The 22452-nt window shown below is 39.2% G+C and overlaps 1 protein-coding gene across 1 annotated transcript; it reads right to left on the minus strand.

Moving 5' to 3' along the window:
- Positions 1 to 11502: 11502 nt before the first annotated feature.
- Positions 11503 to 12555, minus strand: LOC131877652 (integrin beta-7-like). Its single transcript, XM_059223395.1, has one exon. It carries the CDS (start codon positions 12327 to 12329, stop codon positions 11994 to 11996), a length of 336 nt encoding a protein of 111 aa, XP_059079378.1. The 5' UTR covers positions 12330 to 12555; the 3' UTR covers positions 11503 to 11993.
- Positions 12556 to 22452: the final 9897 nt, after the last annotated feature.

Genomic DNA, 22452 nt, shown 5'->3' on the forward strand with positions numbered 1-22452 from the left:
CTTTGGTCGACACTATGCAAAGAGATGTATTCTACGTAGGCGCACCATGATTAAATAGCATGAATGCCCTGCTCAACCCTAATTCGCTTTGTTAACGAGGAAAAAAGCTCCATTAGCTCCATGGACCAAGAATCAATCGTGTGCTTCAATTGTTCATCAACTCTATTTCTATTGAACAGATAATAAAATGCCAATTAGCCAATTAGATACGGAATGTTTTACTTAGGGAGTTCAAACAGGAAGCTTTAGACTTGCTCAGAAAAGTCCTTGGGTTGAAACACTTTGGTAAAGGTAGCACGACATCTGTATAAAAATACCCTAGCCAAGACACTAATTGCTCCGTTTATGTTCCAAAAAAAGAGCCTTTCTTCTATCACGATGACAACTCCTCCTTTTGGTCTCATTTTATGTTGAAGAATGGTTCACCATGTACCCCATGGCTAACGAGTACGTTTTAAAGCAATGTTACTGCTGAACAATACAACAATATTCATGCTTCAGATACCATATTCAATATCCAAGGTAATTGGTACGAAACTTGAGCGGGATGTGATAGAAGAAGACGATGATAAAGATAGAGATGATAATGATGCGGCTTATATTGACCCCATCTCTTTCCGTTGATGACGATATGCGTCAGGGACATAAATGCGTTATAATTCATGCTCACAGTATAGAGCAGTGTAAAGATCTGGGATTCATGCTAGTGCGCCCCCATGATGTAAGTGTCACCACGCCTTTACTCATGACCAGACACCACCATACTTGGCAGCAAATATTTTTTCATATTTGTTGCATATTTTTGTCACTTGCCATTTCATGATAATTTTAGCAAATAAATTTTGAATTAATATAGCTTAAACTGATTCTTGAACTATGTCCCAAATGGCGAACAATTTTGTTAATGTAGAGCTGGAAGCACTGAATGAGCTTCAATCATGTTGGTTCTTACCGCGATTGTGGCGCAGCCTTTTTAGGCTACACAGCTGAAATCCAAGCCGGTACTTCTCTATAGGGTTCAACCAATGAGTGAAATCAAAGTCAATACTCAAATCTTTGCCACTCCCTTTAATATTTCAAAGCTCTCACTCAGAATTGTTTCCATTATGAGCCCAAGATTGGCAGTGGTGTTGTTGAACGCCCAGTTTAAGAGGCTCGCTAAGAAAGCAATTAAGCGTCTCCTCAGGTTTTTTAATTGCATAGAGCTGATTATATTAGTCAATAGATATGATCAATTATGAGAAAACTATCAAAAAATGTATTGTTTTACAATCAAATTGAACACAACTGCCTGCCAAGTTGGATCAAATACGATCTGAAAATAATTGCTTCAAATTGCAAGCTAAACAAAAGTAATACTGTCAATTTCGTGCCAGAAATGTCACCAGTTTCAAAATGCTTTTATCTAACACCGTAAACCTAATTTATTGAGTGGAAGCTGTTTTAAAAGCCTGGATAAGACAATCACACGGGAAAGCTTACTCCATTTCTCGAAATAATCGTATCTTTAGAAACAGGGCGACTAAATATAATTGTATGATAGTGTTAGCCAAAGAGAACATGTGCTAATTTTTTTTTAAAATAAATACCTGATTGTCATTTTTAAAGGTCATGAACTAGTAAGGTCAGATGTCAGTCCAAACAGATGAACCACTGAAATATTGACGGGGATGCTAAGGTCGGCAAACAACAATTCCGAACATCTTCCACAAATTGCATTTCACTTCAACTGAGACTTGCCCCAGATCGATACATCCATTCGTTTTGACTTTAACCTCATTCGAATAAATGGGTCACATGTTATGGCCTCTCAATGCGCAGTCCATAAGTCTTCACACAATAGACGAGCTAACCCTCTGGCGGCAATTATTTTAACAGAAACGGGCTAACTCGTTCATTTTGGGCAGACTTGTGAGGTAGGCTTTGTGAGACCGTAACTTTTGCACTAAATCTTTGATTGAGCTGAAATTTAAAATACGTAGTTGATGCGACTTTGGGCGATTCTCATTTGACGAAGGATGCAATAGCTTTATTTAAACCAGATTTGTTTACTTTCGACCTCAGCCTCAATGTCCATATTTAGCGATTTGTGTATCAACTTGATTATCTTTTTCTCGGTAGTAACTCGGACTTGATTATCTTGTGGACGGTCATGAAAGGCCTGCCTCCCAATTTTTTATCTGCAAACCCTTGTTGGAATATTGGGATCTTTGTCAATTGACGATTTGCCTCTCGACAAATTGGATCCAATCGATTTATCTTCCCAGGTACTTCTCATCACTTGTGTATCACCTTTTGTTTCTGCATTGAGTTCTGTTGCCAGGACCCGAATGTTGATCTCAAGTGAGATTCTAGTTTGTACTTACTCGTACAAGGACTCCAAAGGTGACACCGATAAACAAATGAGATTGGATGAAGAAGCGAGAATAAACTTACAAATCCTTCATCTCAGTAGATCGATCGCAACTTGTTGACCGAATTCATTTTCACTTGGGATCGAGCAGTCGATTCGGGACCGGTCAGATTGACCGATGATTTTCGGATCGCAATCTGCAACTTCAGGCTAAGCAAAAGTGATGCAAAAAATTTTTTTTAAGTAATCGCAACTAATTGAAGGCAGTCACAAAACACTAGAGTCACAAAAAAACAAACATAAGTACAGTTGACCATGGTATCAAATTGATTAAGTTCGGATCGGATCGGATTTCGGATCCAAAGCACGACCCTAAAACGAACCTTAGTAAGGAGATCCTAACTACAACGTTCTGATATGATTGGAAATGCTAATGCTTTTGAACTTGAGACACTTTGCAATTTTCACTTCAAAGAATACAAAGAAGAGATCCAATTTCTCGTCCTAACAAATGATCTTGTTTAAAGCTTTGAAAGCAAAACAATATGTTTAACAAGCTCCTCGCCATCAACTGGATGCAAGCAAATTGAAAAGACATGAGACAGTTTCTATCACGATCAATTGGTTAGTTGGTCATTATTCGAATATGCTGTTAGTGCTCAATGGCTCAATCTTCTTCAATGTCAAGGGAGCATAAAGGTCACACTGATCGTGTTCATCAAGTCACTCACTGGCCATTTGAAAGAAAGATGTTGAATCTCGATGTACGCAAAGAGCCAGTTTCAGATTACTTGCACTCCACACATGTGAGTGAATGTGAGTAAGTAGACCTCTCAATCAAAGTAACCTTGAGACTCATGCAAAAGAAACTGTTCAAGATCGCAAATGTGAACATGACAATTGGCGTTCAGTTTGAGAGCAAGTCATCTTTGACAAAAGGGATTTTGTCAAGGGGTGCTTACTCCACAAAAAACGGTTGACATTCTCACAACAAGCTTGTCCTTTAGAGCATTGGAATAGGCTTTCATTTCTCAGTAGGGAAATGGGAAGGAAGATGAGGAATGTGAGTGACCTCAAGATATGAATTTGAAAGATGAGTTTGAAGAGTGCAATTTTAGGGCATTAATTGCCCTCTCAAGAGATCGATAAGATCGACTAGTGTTGGCCAACAACTCGTTTTCTTAGAAGCCATAATCATCAATCAAACTCTTTTTTAAGCAATTCAACCAGACAAGTTCTAGATTTTTTTACGCCATCACAAATTGCGTTCTTGAAGTGAACAAACATTTTTGTTTGCCTTGCACAATGTGTATTACAAAAAAAAAAGATATTTGATTCAAGAACAGGAAACAAATGATATGAACCGTATGATTGGACTTCACCCTAAAAGTAATTCAGAAGGTCGGTGTCAAATATCTGGCTCAAGAAATATGTTATGGAAATGTTTGATTCCAAGGCTTACAAATCAGGTCAGTTTCAATTTCGTCAAGGTCAGCCCTTTCTTGGATAAAAATCAACTTAAATTAAACTAGTGAAGCGCAAGGCTCTTTTGTCTTGAAAAAGAAATAACATGTCATGTCAATCTAACAACGATATTTTGATGAACTTTAATTGTTAGTGACTTCATCAACAAACAAAATAGGATTATAGCAAATGTTTCATTGCACATGCTTGTTTTTCTTGTTAGCCTTTTTTCGTAAACAAAGTCAGAAGAGAAGAATGAGTTCTAACACTAATTTTTGTATCCAAAAATGCGATCCAATTATTCGAGCAAATCTAATTTAGTCACCACCATGTTAAATATTAAGTCACAACCGCTATTCAAAAGAGCCTTTAGAAAGGAGACTTTAATGTCCAAGGTTATTGCTTTGGGTAGAAAGAGTACAATTTGAACAATTAGTATTTCGATCACGTCCTAGTCCCCCAACAGAGATGATTAATGGACAAAGCATACAAAAATAATTAATCAACCTATTACTATTCAGAAGTTCGCGTCAAGATGATTTCAACACCAATCAGAAAGCTCATAAAGAGGTTTCTACAGTTCTAATAATAACAACGCCTAACGACTCCAATGTACCATATTGTTCAATGAACAAAATTTCAAGAGTCTTACAATTCCTTCTCTTACCCTTGAATTTGTGGTCTCATAAGCAATTTCGAATAGTCATTTCAATATAATTGTTCATCGGATCAAATTATAGTACAATTACGAATACCGCACTTTTGGCACCAATCACGCGTTCAACCTAATCTAGACGACCACTAAATACAGTGGAGTCTAGCACTGCATGTTCACCGAGGTCTTTGTGTGATCGAAACGAAAGAGAAACTGCCCAAGAGAGGCCGTGAGTGGCGTGAATCCTCGAAGACGATATGAGTGGAACGAAGAGCGAAGCGAGGCCTCGTCGCCAGCAGAGCTTCTCTCCTCAATCAAAAGAAGGCTCGTAAGGTCACTACTTCCTTCTCAACGGCCTTATCCCTCGGATCCGGCCTTTCTCGTAGACAGGGAGAAAACATGTGCGACGATTCGATTATTTACTGCTTCAAGGGGGGGGGGGATGGGAATGGGATGGGATTTGAGGGGACATCCTACATACATGAGAGTGTATACTATACGCGACAGAACATGAGGATCCGGAAAGACGGGAGCAGGTGATTTTCATCTTGAATGCAGTACAAAGATCCAATGGAAAAGTGTCACTTCGTAAGGATTATTTTGCTCTTCACATTTGGGCAATATTGTGCAGACGCGTGGTTTGCTGACATAGAAGGGAAGGCATGCTTAGTGTACCTCTTACTCCAGGTCAATGACAAAGCGATATATCGAGACGAAATCCTAGAAAAGATTGACCTGAGTTTACATTCTGCACTTTACAAGGCGCTTGGTCAGCTCACCTCCATCAATTTTAGGGCCGATTGGGCCGATTCCTCTTTATTAAACTATAGCTCGTTTGAGTTCTTTTTGCCGAATGATATCAAAACCTTCCGTGCAATTAGGGAGCAAGGCAACATGATGTCTGGCAACAACTGCGTTTATGACGTTTCGAGTAGTTTGTACATCTTTTTTGAGATGTCTAACGTTGGAAGTAAGGGCCCATATATATTGTCCCCGCAGTCCCAAATCCCCTATCCCTACCTGCCGAAAGAAAGGCCAAATTCAACAAGAAGTGGATATTCGCAATGAGTAATATAAATGTCATGAAAAACGACTAGTCAATTCTGACTCTTTCGAGAATTAGGCTTTATCACTACGAATCCTCCTTGAACCTTTAATGCACAACTTGAAGGAAAATTGTAAAAACGTGCAAATTTGAGATGTTCAAGTAGAATCTTACTTTTTAGTGTATTAATCTAAAAAATGAGGGAATTTGAGAAGACGATGCCAAATTTATGCGACGCAAGGCGTTTAAATCTACAAAGCTGCGAGGTACATCTCAACGAAATGAAGAGGGGGGACATGCTTGGACTGACTGGCACTAGAATTTTATCTGAGAGAGAGAGAATTGGTTTATTAGATATCCAGGTCTAGGGTTGCTTGTACGTGATATATTTAGGGATGAGAAATTATTAAAAGCCATTTTCTACCACCTGGCAGAAATTGGTGGCAGAAATTGGTCCAAAATAAGTGGCAAAAATGGCAGAAAATGGCAAAAAATGGCAGAAAATGGAATTCTTTGTATTATTCTAAATCATCTTTTTCTAGTATTTTCGATCAATTCCGTTCATTTTTAAGCCTACCTATGTAGTTTTGACACGTTGGGATGGGTATTTTGCATCGAATGTGGGATACAACCACTGAACGTCATTGGTGTGTGATCGAGTTTGAATTTTGCCACCGCAATCGATTGGAGTCAGGGATACCACTTGACCTAAGCTTTTTAAAGTCAAAATGACGACAATTGCATTTAAAAAGAGTTATATCGTATTCAATAACCATTTTGATGAGTGTGAAAAAAAGTGTAAGTGTTGTGGCTAGGCCTTGGATACTGCAAGTGGTCTATGGATACTGTTATCAATTCAATTAACCATCAAACAGTATAAATATGAATATTTGAGGAACATTTTGCATTTCAGCCAATGCTATATCAATATGCTTTGTGGCAAAGGACACTTGAAAAACTCATCCAACCCATTTGATCCTTCTTGTCTTTGATATCTTTTAGAATCAAGATCGGCCATTCTAAACACCGGCGGCCATTTTTGACCACCTTTCAGCAATTTCTGCCATTTTTTGCCACTTTCTGCCATTTTCAGCCATTTTCAGCCACTTGTGGCAGAAAGTGGCAGAAATTCGATCAATCTTGATTTTTCCCATCACTGGATATATGAGAATGATTTTCATATGATGACAGTAAGCAAACCAGTTTGAGGCTTAGAAAATTATTTTTTTTTGCGTCTTTTATAGGTGGGTGTTAGGATCGGAGAGGTGAGTGAGCCTCGCCATGGAGTCCGTCAGGACTGGAGAGGAGAGCATTTTGACACCTTGCTAGAAGATGTTTGAGCCTTGTGTTGCCTCCTATTCGAGAACTTGATTGAGAAAGACGAGTTGATTAAGCACCAACCGTCAAAACGGGTATGCATCTGATTAGGAGGCAACCAGGGGTGCCAGACATTTTGATACTGAAGCTAGCTAAAAAGTTGAACCCGCCATAATCAGAGCATTTTTTAATTTTCAGTCAATCTGGGACAAAATTCCGCCAATTTCATCAAAATTGCCATTTATGTGACATTTCTCCAATAAAAATCGTTCAGGGGTGGAAATATGTGCCTCTGAAACAATGATCCTTTGTAAACAAATGTTTTAAAACACGTTTGCTTGAGAATTTTCACACTTTCTGCAATTTTCCAACTTTTTCTCAAACAATTTCTCTATCTTTCCTACATTAAACTTATTTTGGATTTACTTTTTAGCTACTTTATTGGCTAATAAGACCATTACATTTAAACCTAGGTATAACTCAAGGCTGCACCAAGTTTGTTCATTAGGCGTGTCTGGCATGTATGCAAAGTTAAGTTGTTAGTTTTCTTGTGAAATTTGTTTGTTTTTTTCACGGCTTTTCTAGTCCTTGAATGTAGGGTTGATCTTTAATGTTATCTAAAATCTTGTCCAAGTCTACCGGATCAACAATGCCCTACGTATTCCCTACGAATATCAGAGGGAAGCAAATTAAATGATGAAGGAGCCGGAGAAAGAAAAGATATGGACTTCATTGTTCGAACTATCTTGGATTCTCGAGAACTTGAAGATGCTCTCAAAACGCACGTTAAGCCTTTACGGTCACTAGCATTGACCCTAAATCCTGGGTTGGGACAAAGCTCATGGATGCGTTTGAAGATATATAGTATCAGATACCTTTCGTTCCTTCTCTGAACACTGTACAGTCCCAATCTTTTTAGTCTCTCCCAATAGGAGAGCTCTCTCATTCCTGTGATGTTCCTAGTGAAACAATTTTGGAGTTGTTCGACCTTTGGCAAACCTGCTGAACTCATTGGAGCCTAAATGGGTGAAGCATATTCAAAATGTAGCTGAGCAATTGACTTGTACAGAGTTAGCATTGTGATCCAAGTTATCTCTAGACTTAAACGTGCGATATATCCAACCACAGATTTGAAATGCTTTACCCACCTTCAACTGGATATGCTCATCGAACTTTCCACTATTTTGGAGGGATTCACCTAAATCTTTCATAAATGAGACCTGCTTGATGATATCTTTACCCCCATTATCTATGAGGGCTAGTCACAAGCCCTCTAGAGTTTCATTCCGTTCAAGGCCATATAACTCTCAGTGACCCAAGAACAGATTCTTTCTAGGTCCTTTGCAAGGCTACTGGAATCTTGGCCATTCCTATCAGAAACTAACTTTGTATTGTCAGTGGAAAAAGAGAGACTGACAATGATATCATACGTTTGAAGCGGGGCAAGGAAAAAATTAGAAAAAAGAGGGGGCCTAAGATGGAGCCCTGGTTGCGCCGTTTTGATTGAACACTTGCTCGTGCTCAGTTCCCTGGATACTAGTCAATATTATCTAAACCAGTTTAGTCAAATAAATAAATATCAGTCATAAACCACCATCTTTATCAGCACATGGGGTAGTCGGTAGTCCGGCTGTGGCCCTTGTTCTTCCCAAGTTACTCCCATTGGAAGGGATTAAGTGTGAGTGGCTCTCCTTGTTGGAGAAGATCGAGCGTGAGGAGGCAGTTGGGCAGGCAGCAAGAACCTTATGTGGGCCGATTCGTGGCCCTTAGATGTGGGCCAATCCGTGGCCCCTAGTTGTTGGCCAAGCCTCAGATGGAGGGCGGATTCCTCAGATGGAGGTTGGGTTCCTCAGAAGGAGGACGGATTCCTGGGATGGAGGAGGAACCCGTGAGCCTGATGGTGGACGACCCGTGACCCCCGACGGTGGTGTCACTCCGTGACCCTGATGGTAGTGTCACCCCATGACCCCCGATGGTAGTGTCTTGAAAGTCTTGTCCATATCAGTTTTGGCTCTCCGCCCGTGGGTGTGGTTAGCGTCTAAAAAGTTTCCTTGAGAAGGGTCGGGTAGGAAAATCGAGGCTGGAACCTCTCTCACGCTAATAAACTGCATGCACTAACCATTGCACCACGTTTCCTCCCTACTTGATGTGTATAGGTCATTCCTGGACCTGCGATCGTACCCGTCAGCCCGAGTTCAGTCCTAAGAGTTAAATGACGAAGAGTTTGTTGAAGTGTGTATGTACCTATGTATGTATTTTGGTCTCAATAATTAAAAAGTATGGGTTAATGGGGTTGGTTTTGAGACCTTGGATCCTCTTAAGCCATGACGGTTTGTTTTCATAAAGGTCCAGGGTGCGGTATGCATGCTAACACGCGCAACTAGCATCGCCCAAACTAAGTCTTGCTTTTGCATTCAACTTCATCTTTGTTTCTGACATCTCATGTTATGTCACGCTTGTTAATCCATTTTGGGCACCTAATTCGACCCATTGAAAAAGGCCAAGAAGCCACCTTTCCCAAAATAAGATTAGCCTTCCACCACCCAAACAAGACCAAACTTATAGGACATGTCAAATGAAGGGAATTCAGTGAAAAATGGGGTCTGACACCCTGAGCTTAGGCATTTTGGGGACGGAGAACTAAAACAAACATCACAATCAACTCACACCATCCGCTCATTGCATTATTAATAATTGAATGATTTTGAGTGTACTGTGTTATAAAATCCAACAAAATGAACATATTTGGTGTAATTTGGTTAACACACTATAAAATTGGCTCAACACCACAATGCAATTTGCTTCGATAAGCATGTAGAATGGATGGAAGAAATGTCAAATTTCAAAGCATGCACAATGCAATTTGGCTGGGCATGCCGTCTTTGATTTTGCTCCAGGGAATAGCGTCATTTGTTTATGAACGCGGTCGCTTGACAAGCCCTGTACTGATGGGCGTACTGTAATAGATACGGCCACTATTCTCTAGCACGTGCAACGATGGTTGCCTCTAGAGGGCTGGTTGCCTCGAACAGCCGTACATCGTCATCATGCGAGAGCAACTTTCGCCCTCCATTTAACTTGTCGGACTTGTCGTTTACCGTGTTTGGCTATGGTCAATAGACTCCGTTGAAACAAGACAAGGAAGCAATAAAGCATGTATACACCGTGTGAAAACCAACCAAAAAGGTTCCACATATTCTATGAGAACTATTTTGGGCCGAGTTTGAGTCTTTTACTTCACCGTAAATTAAATGAAAATTAAGTGAAAAACCACCTCAATAACGCTCATTGTCCTTTCTAACGAGAACTATTTGCGGTTATCCACAAGGCACGAATCCTCCAAACCATTGATTGGATCAGTCTCCTTGTGTTGGCGCAGTTATGGGTACTTTTTGAAATCAGGGTGTCAATTGGATCAAGTGCATTTGAAAAGCTAGGTAGTATCCTGGAGGAAAAGGTATACATAAAATAAAAGTAAAGGACACATTTTCAAAATTAAATCGTCTAACGGCCGGTCGTCACATTTTGATTTTTTTTGATGAGTGAAACGCATTGACTTACTGTGCAATAGTGCTGAAAGAATAACAGAGCACCACAGCCACGAAGGAATATACCAATGGAAACAAATAGTTTCATAATTTTCTTTAGCTTTGTGTTGCAGTATTCTATAGACCCTTTTAATCATGGTGTTAACTCGCTCTTCATTGATTCGCTTGGTTTCCTGAAAAAGTTAATAATTCACAAGTCTCAAAATTTTCCATGACTCAAGAAGTGACTGGGATGATCCGTGCATAAATATAGGGGTTCAAATCCCAGCCCCGAAAAGTAGTAAAAAAGATCAACTTTTTGTGCAAACTATTTAGGCCCAATTTCAATCTGTCTCAATGACCTGAGGCCAATAATAGTAAATCTAACACTTTGTGAAGGGAGGTGCAAACAGCAGCGAGGTAAAACAAAGCTCCATCCAAACAGTAGGGATTCCCCGGTTCAACATCAGGAACACCATTCAAGTTCAGCACCTGACGTTGTTGACTTTGTAATTTTGCTTTCCGTTAGACCAGCAGGCTCTGTTTGGCCAAATGTCAGTGTGACCAAGTGCCCTTTCGATGCATCAGTTGCAGGCAATAATGATGACAAGGTCCATCTATCCTTTGATCTTTTCTCAAGGCAACGCCGATTATCTTGAGGATGATTTAATGTCTAGCTGGGGGGTTAATGGCAGACTCGCATTTAATCGAAGTGCTTAGAATCCCGACAAAGGAAATCAGGAAAACAAAAAGAACACTCGGAGAACCCCTCTCTAAATTAAGGGGGGGTTCGGCGGAGACGTATTTCTGATTGAACACGTGGTGCGTCTGTCATAAGTCGTCTTTTGTAGGTTTTGGTGTTACAGGCATGGCTAAGTTGATGGAAGCTTGGCAACCTTGAACATGATTCGGAACAACTTGCATTTGATAGGTCAAGCGAGAAAATGGTGTCGACAAAGTGCCATTGGAGGATGATTTGCACTGTTCACACCCGATTGAGTTTTCCCGTCTACCCTTCACGAAATCATTTCATGGTTTTAAACAGAAATGTCACGACTGCTGAGTTAGTGTTTGATGCTGAACCAAACAATAAACAGTACAACCAGAACTAGAACAGGAACTCAATGGAGGAGGATCGTTTTTCGTTTTGGCGAGAGTATGTATGTATTCAACAAGGTTCTTTATTATTGCAGAATTGACTGGGTTATGCAGACAAAAGAAGAAATGACGTTGCGAGACCGTCTCATTATACACGGTACAACTCGAGAGCTCACGACGACATTTGGCCGATGACTAGTATAAAACGTGGTGTACAAGAACGATATCACAATTTGTTGCCTATGCCGATCAACCGGGATCCGCGGAAATCATTTTCAAAATCATCATCTTATTCAGAGAAACAGTTCACCCCCAAACCCAAGATAGCAGCCACGAAGAGAATCGTCTCGTCGTTGTTGTCCTCAATAACACTTGGAAGTTCTAAAACGGGATTGAGATCTTCAAGGCAGAACACCCAATGAGATGTCTCCGTGGACTTGGCAAGAAAGCGTAGTTCGTCAGTAAGGAAGGATATGGCCGTGGAGATTAGTACAATGGGAAGGTGTTTCCCACTCATCAAGGGTGTCGTCCACTCTAGTGGCACTTGCCGTAGCCGGAAGAGCCGTAGCCGTGTTTGCACTTGCAGTAATCACAATGACAGTATTCCCCCTCCATGGATCCGTAGCAGTACTTCTTGCCGTAGCCTTTCTTGCCGTATCCGCCGCAGTGAATGTGACCCTTCTCGCACTTGCAGTAATGACACGAGCAATACGAGCCCTTCACGATGCAAGCCGTACCATGAGCCTTGTGCCCGTGCCCGTGACCGTGGCCATGCCCCGCCTCCGCACTAGAGGGCTGATCCAGGACGAGGAGCATGAAGAACACAACGGCCACCGTGGAAGCAATCATCATCTTGTTATTGAAAGCCATTTTCCTGGTTAGCTGATTGGTTGATTGGTTGATTGGTTGCAGTGGGCGGTGGAAATCACTCAAAGGATGTTGAGATGTTGTCACGCTGAACGGGGCCAGTGAACTGATGATTTCTCACCTGGACACTCGGATATTTATAGGTCCCATGCCATTTCTCTCGAGATCAACGAGAGCGCGAATCTCATCCTCCCTCTTGGTGATGGTTTTGGATGTTCTCGGGCAAGAGAATCGAAACCATCCTATCATGGTATGACATTGGTGGTTCATCTCTTGAGACAAAACAGAGGCATTTGGCATCAGTCTCTGCCTACCTACTACTACGTAGTATGTACTTGTGAGGAGAGTGCTGTTAATCTAAAGTGCAAGATCATCCATCGCCAATGGTCAATGTCAATTTTTTGACGCATCCATCCACCGGACCTTTCTCAACCAATGAAATAGCAACACTGAACCAACGACATGGTCTCTATATATGTATACGTCACTAATTTGTGACCAGTTCTCATCAGTAGGGAAATTTTGAAAACACACGAGGAAATGCTACAAATATCGGTCTATTCTCGATTCAATTTGCTTGAGTTAATGCAATACCGAAATGCTTTTAAATTGGAAACTCGTCATCGTGTTGGACGAACCATTTATTATTTGAAACCATCTTCTGGTTGAAACCGTCCTTTTAGGCCATATCATCTGAACGGGAATCTCAAGTTGAAATATTCAGGCCAACAATGACCTTTAAAGCTTCACCAACGGCAATTGTCGATTGGCCAAGGCCAAAAACTAAAAGGGTTCGTTCGATGGACACTTAAGAGCTTTGAAATGGAAGAAATGAAACTGGCACGCTATTGATCTCCGTTCTAAAATACACACTACACTCGGAAGAATTGGACAAATGAGAAGAATGCATAATGGATATGGTTCCCAAGCTGTTTCCCATCCCGGTTCAATTTTCTCAAAACTAAAACGGTTCGCTTGATAGTAAAAGAGCCTTAGAATCAGACCAAACTATTCATCTAGAGTTGTAACAGAATTCATAATATATCCGGCTCCTGGCCCTTTTCTGATCTATCGTTAATTATGTTTAATGAACGAGTCTGGCCCAATATGTATCCTAGTCAATGGGGAGCCAAATTTGCCGAGAGCTATTTGACTGATGAGTGGAAAAGTTTGGGGGATATGAAAATCCAAAACTTTGAATGAATGGATTTTCCTCATAAAATCTTGACGGATGTTCGCCATTTTGAAGTTGGTAGACCCATGAAGCAAAGCTATTGTGGAGATGAAAGCTATACTAGTTCCTCATCTGTCCATTGAAGGAAAGTGAGGAATGGTAAACCAAAACATTTCTTGGCCGTTTGGAACATTCCATCCGGTCAAGAACGATATGATTTGTCTGTACTTGGGTTCGGTGGAAGTTTGTGAGAAACTGTAGGAATCTGGAAAATAGAAGAACGGAGTTGATGTGTGAACGTGAAGTATCGAGGTAAGCGAGAGAAACGAGCGAAAATATTACTTTGAAAGGTGCTGTCTGTCTGTTATTGTATTAACTTGGTGCAAATGACGCAAGGTTCTCCGTTATGAAACAATGGTAAAGAAGCTCTTATCAAAGGCCATTTAAGGGAGATAAGTTTACTTAGTAATGCTACCTGACCAAGCAAAATCATCTGAGCTAGATGTGCCAAGTAAGCATTTTTTCAAAAACAAACTTTCTTCCCCATTGTTAACCTTAATCAGTCTCAAATAGAGAATGTCGGAGAAAATAGACGATATATGAGGAGATAACTTGAAGAACAAACACAAATAGACTTTAAAATTTTCACACCCTGAACCTTCAAGGTCCAGCGAGTTATCTTAATTATTTGGCCATGTCTTAAGAGTCCAATTGTTAGGCTAGAATCGGATTGTAGGAAACTTGAAATACCCCCTTCAAAAATCATTAACTTATAACGTGATGGCTGTCTCAACTTATAAACTTGACGTATGCGATCATACACATTTAGGTATTAGCTGTGTGAAGTAAAGGAAATTTGTAGTGCGTCACACTGATTTTGGGCATTTTCTTAAGAGAAGAATTAGATAAACATTCACAAAATGCCCAAAATACAATGTTTTTACGACCCATCATTCATATCTAAGCATTAATGCTGCTGGCTGAAAGAACGTTGTGACAGCTTTTTTTCATTAATTCTGCAATAACGGTATTGTTTTGGATCAACCAACAAAGCCAAATACTCATAACAACGATTTTGGAATACATTTGATCACAATAATACTGTATTGTATTGAGTTCAAATGCAGTAAATTTCAAATATATTCAATTTAGAGATTTGAATTAAATTCGCTTCGTTCTACAATTCCCAATTACGATTTCCTGATAATTGCCTATTCATGTCACTTTTCATTATCCTTAACATGTACGTTAATTTGATTGTGAGTGCATTCACAACACCAACATTATGTTTCTTATAAGGCACCATAGATGATTGGATGGACGAGTTAGTACTCAATCATCAGTTATCAATCACCCAATGTAGTTCTAGTAATAAGCAAATAATGTTGGGGCAGGCCAATTCCATTTGCTGGAAGTGATTGATATTCGATAAAGCAATAAAAGAGACCCAAGTTTAAATTTCCCGCTTGTTATCGATTGTGATTTGGGCATTGAAATTGTCGGACACGTATTTGGGTGCCTCCGTTTCCCTGGAGCATTCATTCTGATTTCACTAATTCGAAATCGAATGAAGGCTCTGTCTGTTCTATAGATTTTCAATCACCAATTCCATTTACTCTGCTTTAAAGAGAAATTGAACCTACCAGGTTCGTCGAAGAAAATTATTCGAAGCCAACTCAAAAGATCATTAATAAGCTTCAGAGTGTATGCTTCTCTTAGAGAAACAGTGAACTCGTCAAGTTTTTTTCTGTTCTACTGTGTAGTAGCAAAACAGGGCCATTTATTTTGTCTAAATATCAATAATGTGCAGACAAAATATACTGTTTTTAAGTCGAGCAGCAATTGTAAAAGTTTGACAATTCGGATTTCTGCTCGGCATACGAACAACATTATTCTTTGGAGTCTAATAATGAGCATTAGGAAGAAGGGATTCCCAACTTGACGTGGAGACAGCTTTCATTAGCCCACGCAAAATATTTCCGTGTTTTTGATGTCGCACATCCGGAGCATTTTGGCCTTTTCCTAACCTCTAAAGTCACACTTCCATCCTCATCTCTCAATGTTTTTTTTATCTCTTAAAAATATTTATTTGTCTATAACGTCATCATGTCTCACTTATGTGTGCTTGTGTTTTTCACTACATTAAGCTAAGGGCCTTTTCCCTGGCATTAAAAAGCCACCATTTTCGTGAATCATGTACATTACAAACACTGTAAATCAAATCCTGTGAAGCACTGTAGTCAAGAAGGAAAATCTGAACCAAAGTTTCTCTGCAATGTATTAGTTAAGTGCCCTTTCCAATCTTTTTATCCCGAGGAAAGCCGAGATTTTGGTGTTGGTTTTGGAGCTCAAAAATGAGATTGGACCCTCCAAAAACTGTTTGAATGTTGAGCCAAAAAGAAACCCTCAAGATTTTTGTGAGACTGAAAACAAAGACGTTAAAGGAGACGTTGACATTCCCACCTTAGTGATGGTGACAGGATAATCACAAGTCTTGATAGGGCAGATTCTACTCTGTCATTCATCGTTCTTTCACATTTCTTTGATGAAGCTCTGAAGGTTAAGCTTCCGCAAATTGTTGGCATTTGAAGGGAATTGCTCTCAAATCTGGCATTAGTAAGTGACCATTGAGTTGTCTACTTTTGGTACGCAATTTTCCCCCCTCATTTTGGAGTGAAAATCAAACTACAGATGCAACGATGAGTAATTTCATTCTTATTATTGACCTAAGGCAAATTTTCAGAAAACAACTTTTTCTATCCTTTTATTGAAACTAATCCTCGTCTGAATATGATTCTATTTGCGCTCATATCGAGAAAGTACAAACGATTTGTATTATCAATGAGCTCGTTTCTTCCTGTTTACTATTAACTACAAGTGACTAAACAAAGACTACAGAGATAAGATTAGCTGTCATGTGCTGATTTCTAGGAAAAGTTTTGGTGAATGTTTTCGATTCGTCCCAAGTTATCGGTCCCATTGTATCGTGGGTGCACCTCAGATAAGTTTTTCCCGTTCCATTCACATTAGTACTTTGGGTCAACAAGGAATGAGTGGGAGATATTCATTTTGAGGATACTTATTGGGAACCACTTTCAAACGGCATTTTGATAATGTTGCAGAACTAGTGATATGCTGATGTAAGAATAAGTTAAACATTATTGTTTTCGAAAGATGGACAAAAGAAACAGATATCTTTTTAGTGCGATTAAGAGAATTATCATTTATTTGGTTTTTTATGGCTTTCAGCTGCCCATTGTCAAATGCCAAGAATGAAATGTAACGGAAGAAAAACATTTTACACTAAAATTAGATTTTTGGTAATAACATCAATTGCAAAACGAAGTTTTAGCAAAAAACAATTTTTTGGTAAAGAATCAATTACAAAACGAAGTTTTAGTATAAAAATGTCATTTATCCTAAAAGTTCCATAATCAAATCGGAAATTCACTCATTTATGCTCTAAACTGCACTCTAGACAAACACTGTAAATTCTGAATTGAAGAAAAAAATGGAACATGCAGTTTTTTTTGAAGTGAGTAGCGCAGATTGGCGTTCTCTATTTAAGTTTCTTCAGCATCCGTTCATCGTTGTAATTAAAATTCTTCTCGTGGTCCATTGTCGACGCAAAAGATATGATAAAGTGACGAAAAATCAAATTTGGTGCCCTAATTTAAGGTGTTGTTGTTTTCTGGAGGGAAGAATGGAGATCAACTCAATGTGATCCAACTCAATTTACAACGTTGTAATATAAAAGTTCAATCACTCAAAAAAATGGGTCGTTTTTTGTACTTGTATCCTGGTTTTATTTCAGATAATTGCTTGCCACAAGCAAGGTGGCTTAGTGAAGTAGATTTTAAGTTTTATTACAGCACCAACATTTTATAACTCTTTCAACTTTACCCGTACCATCCACGTAATCAGGACCAATGTAATAACTGAATACATGTGACAATGCAAATAAACACAATACTACCAAATTACGTCGGTTCATAGTTTAGGTTGACGGGTAATCTTAATAGTCCTCATTTTAGTCAGTCACGTCAGCTGTGAGTTTTGGAGGGAGTTTGAATTGCTTCTCGTCGTCCATTGTCGACGGGTGCAAAATCAATGTGTACATTTTTTAGGTGAGCACGTGTCTCATTTTGCCTTTCAATGAATTAGATGTTGTAAAAACAAAATCAACCAAATGTCACACACAAAAGGTATCGCAAAAAGTTCAGTTTCCTCTTGTGGTTTTGCATGAGGAGGTGGCATTCGAGAAATTTGTTTCATGAAATTATCAAATGTCAGTTGAAGTCGGTGCATTCAATTTTTGGCTTAAGAGCGAGCGAATCCGGGGTCTCAATAGTACATTAGCCACCAAAACTCCTTGTCTTCAAGGACATCCAAATCTAAAGGTGGCTGCAAGCTTCATGTTCCACTGAAGGTGAAGTTTCGAGTCATTTGTTATGATTGAGACTAATCTTTCCGCATTTGGTTTAGCACGTTATTGCATGATTAGAAACTATTTTCTTGCGGCCAAAAGCGATGACTGTTTGAAAACGTCAAACCATCCTTATTCAACGTCATAGGGAATATGATTACATGTACTTTCTCAAACGATCGAGCAATGTCAAGCTAAAACTACAAACCGTTTTTCTCGCCAATCAACTAATATTCGTGCAAGTGAATTTCCCGATGTTTTGCCCCGTCATTAATTTCTGGCAAATAACGATTACAACCAATGAAAATACATAATGTCAACGAATAACTATTCTAGATAGTAACGCATTGTTTGGGATTTCTATTGCACTATTTATAGCATGTCTATTGTCGATCTTTTTCGCGTAATAACATTTCAAGAAACCATGAAGATTGATCGTTGGAGCCCGAAAACCTAAAACTTGAGGTATGGATAAGAACATTTCTAAACACTGTTTTATTGCTGAAATAAGAAACTATCAATCAACAGTGTATAATAGCCGAACAGGCTATGAGATGAATTGAACAATATATATTTTTTTCTCACGTGTATAAGGATCAAACCTTGATGCTACAGGTAAGCCGTTTTCCCTCTAATGATATTTGTGCGGAATATGTAAGCTTTGATCCAACACTATTTCATAAATCAGATGTGGACGCCTTTTTGACCAGAACCCGAGATCGACCGACCCTACAGTATATTCAAAGTTATTCGTTAGTGCATCATGTGTTATACGAATTTAAAGCTTATTTGCATATCCAAATTCTGCCATCTTTAAAAGCTGGCTTGGAATTATACTCCCATTTTAGTGGTAAGGAAGTTCGTGAAAAAACACCTGCGTTTTGAATATAAAATTATGCCATTTTTAGCCAACTTTCTGCAGTAGCGGAACAATTCGTGCAATATTAAAAGTGTTGAACTTCCGCTTTCATTTTCTCAAAATGAATTATCTGGAAAGTGGGAAAATCGCGTTTTTAACTCACACAGTAAGTTCATACCATAATCGCTCACGCTTATGCTCAACTTTGAAAGAAACTTGATCGTCACCACTTTAAAGCGGACTTGTAACGCTCTTGCCACAAATAGGTTCATTTGGTTTGAGATCTGAATCACCGGTAAAGTTTTCATTCTATGACATTCGTCAAAGCTTCTATTCCGCCTGGAACGAAAATATTCTCAAATTGCCTCTCTTATCATCTTGAACAAACCAAGCAATCCAGCGTGAAGGATACTTCAAAGCCTGCTAATCAATGGTGAGAATTTCTCCAAGGGTCGAGGGAGCTCTAAAGTCGCTTTGGTTCGTCATGGTAATGGTCGGATTATGCAGTGCAGAAATAAATTGCACGCCTTCAATTGCAACAGTGCGAATCGTTCAAGGCAGACCGATGCCTGTACAGTTATTCGAAAACGATCTGTGTTTTCGTTTCTTGGCGTGAAATGAACCATTGCCATCTTTGCATTTCTAACTCACCTTGAATCAGAACGACCGATTAGAGCCCGCGAGAGTACAGACGTACATTGCGTAAGTAGTGCATGAATGCACTCCAAAGGAACGGGATATAGGAAAGCTTTGGAAAGGAGATTTCTCGAGGCAAGAAAGGCCCTTAAGATACAACGTTACGTGAGTTAGGAGAGGATTATTGGAATTCTTATTCAATTCTGAAAGGAAGTGTCTGAAACGGAGGTTAATACCGATGGAAGTGCGGCCAATGTTGTGAATATGGCAGAATAAAAGAGCTTAAACAAAACATGGGCATCTTTGTCTAGTCCCAGGGAAAACGATCTTTCACGTTTCAAGTGATAATGGACCTTTTCAAAGTGTAGATTTGTTCGGTTGAGTGAGGTCTTTTTTCTTTGGAAACCTTTTGTTGATTAGAACACTAAAGTCTGAAGGCAAATTTGTGTATATTATATAAAAAAGAGGCATTTCAAAGGTATTGTTTCATCAAGCATTTCACTCAGAGCTGACTCGTAAACTCAAGGGCGAAGGCCACGAGAGCATTTTGTCACTTTTGTTTAATGTCTAGACTTGACGGTAAGACTTGCATTTTCTATTATGCATTTCTTTGAGAAGAGGTTACCAACTTCAGCCAGATATTGACGCATGGATCTAATCGTATGGAGTACAAACTAACCCATGCCATTCAAGAAATGAAGTGTAATTGATGGACGTTTTTTTCCAAAAAAAAGCACAGAAAGTTGTAGATATCATAGGACCATAATAGGGCTTTTTATCGTTGAGAGTGAAAGATCACTCAATCAATTGAATCAAGTAGAATCAAGTAAATACTTGTTCATGGCTGATAATCGAGACCTTACTCATAAAGATGTGACAAAAAGGTCCGAAAAGTGCCTTTCTGTAGGGCAACAAGACGGCAAGATTAAAAAAGAGGAATGGCTAGTGATATGCCCAAAGCTAGTCCTCCTGAGTGCTTAAAAGTGTTGATAAATACATATCCTTACATCCCTGATAAACGCTCTAGAAACCAGAATAATGTAAGAGTTATTTATCATCGTGACACACTGGGCATTGGCGCTTTGACTAGACATAATAAAAAATAATGTTACTATGCAAACAGCATCTCCTAACCGGACTGTGCATGTGTGAAAGCTTGAGCTCATGCTCAATGAACAGAGGTCAGCAGCCATCCTACCTATTGTGCCATGTGTTGCCCCACAAGGAGTTTGGTCGTTGCCCGTGTGTCAAAGTCTAATCCAAAGTAAAGGACAGCTCACTCCATGGCAAGAGCCATGGGCCACCTTTTATGATTCGATGCCTGTTATTATCTTTTTAGTGAGAAAAGTGGTCACGAACGTCCTCAAAAACAAACTTTTCAAAATACACAGGCAATAGTTTCTCAATCTTCATGATACATTTACAACTTGACTTGAAAAGACGAGAAAACCTGAAGCCAACAATTCATGACGTTCATGACAGCCAAAGAAGGTCGAATAGTTAAAATATCTGTTTAAGTATTTAAGTACTTGAATTATTTCCGTCTCGGGGTGCGGTAGCTTCGAAAATCAATCATTTTCCAAGGGTGACTAATTTTATTTTTGCCCAATTCTTTAGCAGAGTTTCGTTGGGTGAAATCTTCGTTTTTTTATATCTTAGCAACTTGTTTTCGTTTGATAACTGATTATTAGAGCGAGTAAAAATATTTCATTTCAATAAAACATATTTTTGGCCATTTCTCTCAAAAAGTAAATAAATAGACGTTTTCAATACCGTGGGTAAAATTTTGCAGATTTTATCATTTTTTGGCAATTCAAGGAACCAAACACGTGAATTAGTAGATTTTTTAAGTGCTGAAGTGCTATGGTATCTAATTAAAAAAACATTGCCTCTAGCAGGAATATGGCGGGTCATCGATTCACATTGAACAGAATAGGAAGAAGGGTAAAATGAGTTTTTTTGTACTTTTTTACTGCATGAACATTCCTCACTCTCCGTTGTGTGTGCTGCTTGTCATTTGCGTTCTGTCATTTTTCTTATTTTACAAAACAAAATGGAAAGTTCTTCCTTCTGGTCTATGCACTTTTCCCAGTATTTTATCTAACGAGTTAACTCATTTTCAATCCCAAAGGGGACAGCATTCACACGCACACCTCGGTGTCTTGCTGATCCCTGAATGCCGTATCTACAGATCACTGATGAAACTATCACATCGGTCCTTTCTCTTTTCCATATTAGTTTGATTTCCCCCCTTTCATAAGCTGAAATAAACGGCAATGCAAAAAAACACCTAGAGTAACTATGATACAGTGGAATTTTCTACTGCGGCAGGTTGATGGCTGCACTATCTACCGGGTGTTTCATAATGATCTGGCTGGCCTCATAGGGTAACCAGTGTAGGGTTAGGGCAACAACAAAGAATTTAGCCTTTAGAGCTTCACAGATTTTTCAGATATTCATAATGTGCATGAGGAATTAGGACCATTATTGAACAAAGAGAAATAGATATTACGTTGAGATCCGAATCCATCCGTGCCAAGGAAGTTACTGAGATCAATCTATTAGCAGCTGACATGGTCACTAGTTCAGTCAAATCAATCCCTCCTGAGGAGCTAACATCTAGTCACACTGGAGTGATATTTTGTTCTCCATCTCTAGGACTTGAGTACGCAAATGAAGCAAAAAATACTGTCGGATCAAGCTCAAAGGCAAATGTGCATTTATAAAATCAGAAAATGCAAAGTCCTACTTGTATGTTTATGGATTTCAGTGATAAACACTTTTTCAATATTTGAGCTTTTTCTATTAGATATAATTTAAATGTTTGGTCGTTTTTAGTGCAATGATTTTACACGCCCTGCTGATTATTGAGTTAAAGAGGCGACGATCGCCTGTGAAATCCATCGAAGGGCAATTTGGAGCTTTTAATATTTTGACAGTCATCAAGTTTACAATCATAAGACATCTGAGACATCGGTTTGAGATTTATATTCTGGTCAGAACGATGTTTCCCTCTTGCCCAGAGTTCGAT

This window comes from Tigriopus californicus, chromosome 3 (genome assembly GCF_007210705.1).
Source record: "Tigriopus californicus strain San Diego chromosome 3, Tcal_SD_v2.1, whole genome shotgun sequence".
In the NCBI taxonomy this organism is placed as follows: domain Eukaryota; kingdom Metazoa; phylum Arthropoda; class Copepoda; order Harpacticoida; family Harpacticidae; genus Tigriopus; species Tigriopus californicus.

Excerpts from the sequence above, each read along its gene's own strand:
- LOC131877652 (XM_059223395.1), bottom strand. The coding sequence starts at position 12,329 with ATGGCTTTCAATAACAAGATGATGATTGCTTCCACGGTGGCCGTTGTG.